At 46.4% G+C, this 7,500-nt stretch overlaps 1 protein-coding gene and 1 long non-coding RNA gene across 2 annotated transcripts in view; one reads left to right on the top strand and one right to left on the bottom strand.

Moving 5' to 3' along the window:
• The window catches only part of LOC127378141 (uncharacterized), a 13,497-nt gene extending 9,754 nt beyond the window's left edge, over nucleotides 1-3,743 (top strand). The window contains exon 2 of the long non-coding RNA XR_007887869.1: nucleotides 3,609-3,743. This is a non-coding gene — a long non-coding RNA (uncharacterized LOC127378141). The remainder of the gene's footprint in view (nucleotides 1-3,608) is intronic.
• Nucleotides 1-7,500, bottom strand: part of elk1 (ETS transcription factor ELK1) — a 16,505-nt gene that overhangs the window by 3,900 nt on the left and 5,105 nt on the right. The window contains 10 exon segments of the mRNA XM_051426787.1: nucleotides 1-709; nucleotides 4,290-4,391; nucleotides 4,501-4,584; nucleotides 4,719-4,867; nucleotides 5,432-5,582; nucleotides 5,658-6,077; nucleotides 6,445-6,576; nucleotides 7,135-7,152; nucleotides 7,154-7,309; nucleotides 7,394-7,500. The exon segment at nucleotides 1-709 is cut by the window's left edge and continues 3,900 nt beyond it; the exon segment at nucleotides 7,394-7,500 is cut by the window's right edge and continues 79 nt beyond it. Coding sequence (XP_051282747.1) covers nucleotides 611-709; nucleotides 4,290-4,391; nucleotides 4,501-4,584; nucleotides 4,719-4,867; nucleotides 5,432-5,582; nucleotides 5,658-6,077; nucleotides 6,445-6,576; nucleotides 7,135-7,152; nucleotides 7,154-7,309; nucleotides 7,394-7,500 — 1,418 coding nt within the window. The 3' untranslated portion in view covers nucleotides 1-610.

Below are 7,500 nucleotides of genomic sequence, written 5' to 3'. Positions count from 1 at the left end.
TCTTTTCTGAAGGAATCCAGCAGTTTATAAAATGTTCAACTGGTGATAAAAGCTGGTCCCAGGACAGTCAGGAGCCGACAGCAGAATCAAAGTAAAGAACCAACGTCGCACCCAAAACAGGAAATAAATAACCACCATAGAAAATGACTGATGATAAAGAGCAAAAAGCCCAAAAATGTCTTTAAAACGTCCTGTTTCCTGTTTGACGTCTGACTTCAACCCGTCCGTCCGTAGTGAATCAGTGAAACTTAAACGTCTGATCTCACTAATATAATCTGAACCTGCTGCTCGGACGAAAGTCGCAGCCTTCAGTAGAACAACACTCATCCCTCCACGTCGATGCGTTCAGGTGCCGCTACAAGAGCTCGGAAAGAAATGAGGGGAGGCGTTTCAGGAGGATTAAGCCCAGACATCCACCCGCACGTTAAAAATATCAGAGGCGTCTGGCGGCGTTTCCAGATCTGGTTTTAAATCCACTTGTGAAAGGTCCCCATAAACCAGCAGATCTCCCAGTCCTACCAGTTTCTGGTTTTAGTGGAAAGAATCAGTCCAGATCCCTCCGACCCTCCAGGAGGAGATCCTGTGCCTAGTGGGGAGCTCTGTGGGGAACTCAGGGTTTCTGGGGGCCGGGGGAGAGGACCACGGGGGTGGAGAGACCATCGACACTCAGAGCCGGGATGTGGATCTGATTACTGCCGTTAGTGGGAAACTGAGGAGGACACAGAAACACAGTGTTAACACACACACACACACACACACACACACACACACACACACACACACACACACAGTAACAGTAACACAAACACAGTAACACACACACACACACACACACACACACACACACAGTAACACACACACACACACACACACACAGTAACACACACACAGTAACACACACACACACACACACACACACACACACAACAAACAGTAACACACATACACATAGTAACACACACACACACACACACACACACACAGTAACACACATACACATAGTAACACACACACACACACACACAGTAACACACACACACGCACAGTAACACACACACACGCACAGTAACACACACACACACACACACACACACACACACACACACACAGTAACACACACACACACACAGTAACACACACACACACACAGTAACACACAGTAACACACAGACACACACACAGTAGACACCCAGTAACACACACACACACACACACACACACACACACACACACACACACACACACACACACACACACACACAGTAACACACACACACACACACACACGCACAGTAACACACACACATACAGTTTGTTTTCTCATCAGAGGAACAGTCAGTCAGTTGAAGGTCAATCAAGCAGTCCAACCCAGAACAGTAATTAGTTCCACCAATAATCAGTATTTAAAGTACTTAATAACACCATTACTGTTCTACTAATGACTCCACATCCTCTAACTGCAGCTGCTCAACTTACCTGATGTTTCATTCTATATGTATTTAGTAAAATGTTTAATTCTCTCACTGATGTAAAATGATGAACCTATTATGAGCAGAGACTGGGAGTATTATCATTATTATTATTATTATATATTATTCTATCTTATTGTCTGATGCTCCACCTGTTAATCATTTAGAAAGGTGACATGTCTCTGCTGTAAAGTGCTATCAGAGTATCAGAGTAGTTTAATGAAGCACATGAGCTCAGTTTCAGTGAGTATCAGTGAATCTATTATCTGCACAAACCAACATAAATTCCCTCCAAACGCTGACACATGAACCAGCAGCAGAGAGAAGTGAAGCTTTAATAATGATCAGATAACAGATGGAGTACAAACGGAGCCAGAAACCTGCAGAGACCTGGATCAGGTACAGGTACATACAGTGCACTGTGTGTGTGTGTGTCTGTGTGTGTGAGAGAGGACTTTAATGAGAATAAAATGAACTCAGAGTCCCATTAAAAAGCACCTTGATGCTGTTTCCTTCGTACAGTTGTTGATGTGACACCTGCAGCAGTATCTGTGTGACTGTGTGAACAATGTTTGTTCTCTGTGAACAACCTGCAGCTTTCACTTTCTATTTAAAGTCTCCATGAAGTCACAACCAGTGTTTCAGTGTGTTTATCTCCTCTGTCTTTATACGTCTCCACTTTCTGTCCAACAGGGACAGGAAGTCCTGTTTCAGGTATTTTAGAGTTTCCTGATAATCAATAAAAGTATTTGATGACTGTTGAGTGTTTCTGAGGGCCGTTACAGACATCAATGGCCTACTTTATACAGGGCTCCAGAGTGCGACCAATTTTTAAGAGTGTGACTAATAATTGTTCTAGGTCGCACCGGTGCACCTGACGCTGCCCGGGTGAAAACATAAATTTATTTCGCAAGCGCATTATCTCTCTGTGTTCTCCTGTGACCGAACTCACACACTCATGGTAGGATCATATCAGGTTCTAAACCAATAAGAGACAGAGCTCGGGCGGGTCTTTGCCTCTGATTGGCTGTGGTCCTGTTCACCGCGCTAAATTGCGTGTGTTTAAAAATTGCGCGCGACCTGAGCGCGAGAGTAGCTGACTAACAGTAACGGAATAATAAAATAAACACGACAAAACGAGGGAAAATGAAGAGAGGCAGAAATATTGAAAGTTTTTTCATTAAGAAAACCAAGCCTACAACCAGCCCTACTTCTATAGTCCCATCCATCCCCACTACTGAGAGTCCATCCCGTCAAGACACGGAGCCCTCGGTTCCTGGTGAGATACCAAGCCCCGGTCCTTCTGCGACAGCATCAGACTCGGAACCAGAGGAGGAGACAACCGAGTCTGGGATAGAGCCCGGCTCCGAGACCCAAATTAAAAAGGCCAAAATATATTCCTTCATACAGGACTGGCTGAAACAATTTCCCTGGCTGAGGTTCAACAAAGGACGTAACGCAACGCACTGCGTGTACTGTGAGGAGTGCAGTCAGAAAATATTAATATTACCCCTCTAGAACACTACGTTCTCTGAATGCTGGGCTACTTGTGGTTCCTATAGTCTCTAAAAGTAGAACAGGAGCCAGAGCCTTCAGTTACCAAGCTCCTCTCCTGTGGAACCAGCTTCCAGTTGTGGTTCGGGAGGCAGACACCCTCACCACATTCAAGAGTAGGCTTAAGACATTCCTCTTTGATAAAGCTTATAGTTAGGGCTGGATCAGGTGAGTCCTGAACCATCCCTTAGTTATGCTGCTATAGGCCTAGACTATCGGGGGATTTCCCATGGTGCACTGAGCTACTCTCTTCCTCTCTCTTTCTGCACTCATTCATGTCCCATTAATGCATGTTACTAACTTCACTTCTTCCCCGGAGTTCTTGTGCTTTCTCGTCTCGCAGGTTCTTATTGATCCTGGTGGAGCCTCCTGCCATGGTCCTGCTAGATTGCCATTGCCAATACTGTTGTTGCTATGCACCTGTCTGTCTGTCTGTCTCTCGCTCTCTCTCTCTGTCTCTCTCTCTCTCTCTCTCTCTCTCTCACCCCAACTGGTCGAGACAGACGACCACCCACCTAGAGCCGAAGGATCTGTCCTAGGTTTCTGCCTTTTAACAGGCAGTTTTTCCTTGCCCTTGTCTCCAAGGTCTTGCTCATGGTGGTACTGTTGGGTCTCTGTAATTAATGTTAAAGAGTTCGGTCTAGACCTGCTCTATTTGAAAAGTGTCCTGAGATAACTTCTGTTATGAATTGGCGCTATACAAATAAAATTGAATTGAATTGAATGGTGAGCCGGTCAACAACGTTTCATATTGAAACTTTAAAAAAACATAACGTGTCTAAAAAACACACGATATGCCGTGGCCCCTCTCCCAGCTGCATTTCAGCAACAGGTAGTAGTAATCAGGTGCTCTTTTATTTGGAAATGTTTTATTTTGCTTAGTGCTTTAGTTTGAAATGTTCAATTTCAGCTCAGTAAAGCACTTTAAACACTTTATTTTTCTTTTTATATATAATTGTGCTTCAAATAAAGACAAGCCTTTCTCTACACCTTATTCTTCTTTAAAAATCATTCACATTATATGAAAGTTATGGAGAGCGATAAAAAGGTGACCGTATGGTGTTAAAGGGCGACCCAATGAAAAATTTGGGTGCACCTAAATTTTGTGCTAAAAGTTAGGTGCACCAGTGCAACCAATGCAAAAAGTTAGTCTGGAGCCCTGTTATAGCTACATGAGCTAGTTAGCTAGAATTGCTGTTGGCTGCTGTAAACAACAATCAATATGTGCGACACTGCAGGAATGGCAGAAGTGGGCTCGGTTGTTACCTGGAAGGAGAGCTTGGCCGGGGAGCGAGGAGCGATGGGACTGAGCGTGCTCCAGAAATGGATGGTGGAGGGAAGAGGACTGGGAGTCAGCAGGACCGGAGTCTGGACACACAGACACACCAAAATTTATCAGAACAAAACAAAGTTCTCACAGTTTTATTCTTCAGACAGACAGACAGACAGACGGACAGACAGACAAGTGAGAGCGTACCAGAGCGTGGGAGGTGATGACAGTCGGTGTGAGCGTGTTGGTCGCTGATCCAGGAGCCAATAAACTGTTAACGGCCGCGTTCACCTGCAGAGGAAACACAGGATGTGATGTCACCACGGGATTCCCAATCCTGGAAGCTCATTGAATTCACTGGTTAATAATCGTTAACACAACCAATCAATTAATCAGTGAACGAAACTGGTTAATAACAGTCAGACCTTATCCAGGGAGAGGCCAGGGGGGAGGGAGGGGGAGGACGGCAGCTCGAGGCCCCGCGGCTTCTTTGGTTTGGGAGGAACGGACTCCGAGGTCGAGGTCACCGTTGGGGTCACTGCTGAGGAGGATATCACAGGAGGGAGGGAGGGATCTGACAGAGACAGAGAGAAACTCCTCTGAACACACATTATTAATGTTTAAATGGATCAATATCAGCTGGAACCAAACCAATGCCTTCATAACAATATCATCATGTTTACTTAGGAAACACAAAGGCTGATAATGATCCTGATCAATAATCAATACTCCCATTATAAAGCATCAATCAACCTGATCAGCCTTCAGCAGTTAGCTAGTGTTTCTGTAGTGGAGACTAAACGTTAACAATGATCCATATCAGCAGTTTGAATCCAACTAAAAGCTCCCTGCACCAAACTCCCTTTAAGAAATATCACATTTTAACAATTCCTAACGTGTTCGTAACAACACGTAACTCTAGAAACACGAGCTAAAGGCCGTCATATGTCCACAGTCTGACTGTCAATACAGGATCAATATCATCCATAAAGATACAGTGTATACTGATCAATATCATCCATAAAGATACAGTGTATACTGATCAATAATCAATAAAGATACAGTGTATACTGATCAATATTGATCCTTTCCCAGCTGGTTGGTGGATCAGCTCCTTAATAAAAACACTTCCTGTTACCTGTTGATGTGTCCTTGCCCTCGCCCACTGCGCCCCCCTCCCCTGCAGGCTGCTGACCTCCGACCCCAGGCTCCATGCAGGGAGGGGGCGGGCTCTCCCTGATGGTGAGGGGGGGCTCTGGCTGCCTCGAGCCGCAGACGAGCTGAGGAACCTGCAGACCAGATTCTGATTGTTGAATTTGTTTAAATCAAAGAACAACAAACAGGAAGAAGATAACTCCTCCCACCTCCTCCACCTGTTTGTCCTCCATAGACACCATCCGCAGCAGCTCCTCCTCCGACGGCGGGTTCTCCTCCTTGATGACGATGGGGGGAGGAGGAGGACGGGCGGGGGGAGGAACAGAGGCAGGAGCAGCGACAGTGGGAGGAGCCGCTGCCGCCTGCTGCTGGGGGGGAGGGGGGTTGATGATGACGAAGACAGGTGGGTGAGTCGGGTGAGGAGCAGTGTGGGAGTGAGGGGGGAAACCGGACGGGTTGCCGACTCCCCCGCAGTCGTCCTGCTGCGGCCCCTGGGGGCCCATCGACACGTGGGGGGGAGGGACGGGACTCACCGACCCCCCGGGACCCAGGGGGAGGAGGGGGGTGAGAGACGATGGGTCCCCGACGCTGGTCAGATAAATCTGAGGAGGGTCGGTCAGAGGAGGATTCTGGGAAATATTAATGTTAGTGAGGTTCAATAGCTGCTGTCATATTCCTAAATGTGTTAATCAATACTCTTATTGATCAGTCATATTCCTAAATATGTTAATCAATACTCTTATTGATCAGTCATATTCCTAAATGTGTTAATCAATACTCTTATTGATCAGTCATATTCCTAAATGTGTTAATCAATACTCTTATTGATCAGTCATATTCCTAAATGTGTTAATCAATACTCTTATTGATCAGTCATATTCCTAAATGTGTTAATCAATACTCTTATTGATCAGTCATATTCCTAAATGTGTTAATCAATACTCTTATTGATCAGTTATATAAATGTTCTATACTTTAAGAACACCAGATACTGACCTGTGATTGGCTGGCTGATATCTGTGGACTGAGAGTCGGAGTCGGACACGGAGACGCCTGAGTGACAATCACCTGGAGGGCGGAGTCAACAGCGCCACCTACTGAAGGAGCGGACTCTGATAATACACAGACCTGAGGAAGAGGAGGAGGAAGGAGAAGGAGGAGGAAGAGGAAGAGGAAGAGGAGGAGAAGGAGAAGGAGGAGGAGGGGGAGAAGGAAGAGGAAGAGGAAGAGGAGGAGGATGAGGAGGAGGATGAGGATGAGGAGGAAGAGGAAGAGGAAGAGGAAGAGGAAGAGGAGGAGGAGGAGGAGGAAGAGGAAGAAAATAAATGAGGTTAGAGGAATATTCAGAGCGGAGGCACAGATTGAGTTCGTCTGATTAATAATCTACAGAATTAGTTTCTGCCAGTAAAATAAATTAAGAAAACTATGAAAACTTTTATTTCAAAATATAAATGTCTGTCTGTCTGCCTGCCTGTCTCTCTCTCTCTCTGCCTGTCTATCTGTCTCTCTCTGTCTGTCTGTCTCTCTCTCTCTCTCTGTCTGCCTGTCTGTCTCTCTCTCTCTGCCTGTCTATCTGTCTCTCTCTGTCTGCCTGTCTCTCTCTCTCTCTCTCTCTGCCTGTCTATCTGTCTCTCTCTGTCTGCCTCTCTCTCTCTCTGCCTGTCTGTCTCTCTCTGTCTGTCTCACCTCTCTGGGCGTGTGGTCGACCTTGGGGGGCGGGGTCCTGTTGCAGCAGCAGCTCTGTTTTGATTGGCCGAGGGTTGGGCGAGGCCTGCAGTGATTGGATGGTGAAGGTGGAGTAGAGGCCGGACTTCATGTAGTCGTTACGAGAGCTCTTCTGGGAGCTGCTGGGTGACGAGCGCTGGGGATCAATACAGAAATCAATCGATCACTCTTACATTAATGTCACTGTGTCCTGCAGAACCCAACAGAGAACAGAGGGTACCTGGGGTAAGCCCTTCGACGGACAGGTTGAGGTCACGCCCCCGAGGGTTTTTGATTGGCTGTTGGGGTCGGCGGCGTCCCTCCTCTGGGCGTCCTCGCCGTTGCGTA

The sequence above is a fragment of the Dicentrarchus labrax genome, unplaced genomic scaffold (assembly GCF_905237075.1).
Source record: "Dicentrarchus labrax unplaced genomic scaffold, dlabrax2021, whole genome shotgun sequence".
NCBI lineage: Eukaryota > Metazoa > Chordata > Actinopteri > Moronidae > Dicentrarchus > Dicentrarchus labrax.
The sequence above is the reverse complement of the archived record's forward strand: the minus strand, read 5'-3'. Positions and strand labels throughout refer to the sequence as shown.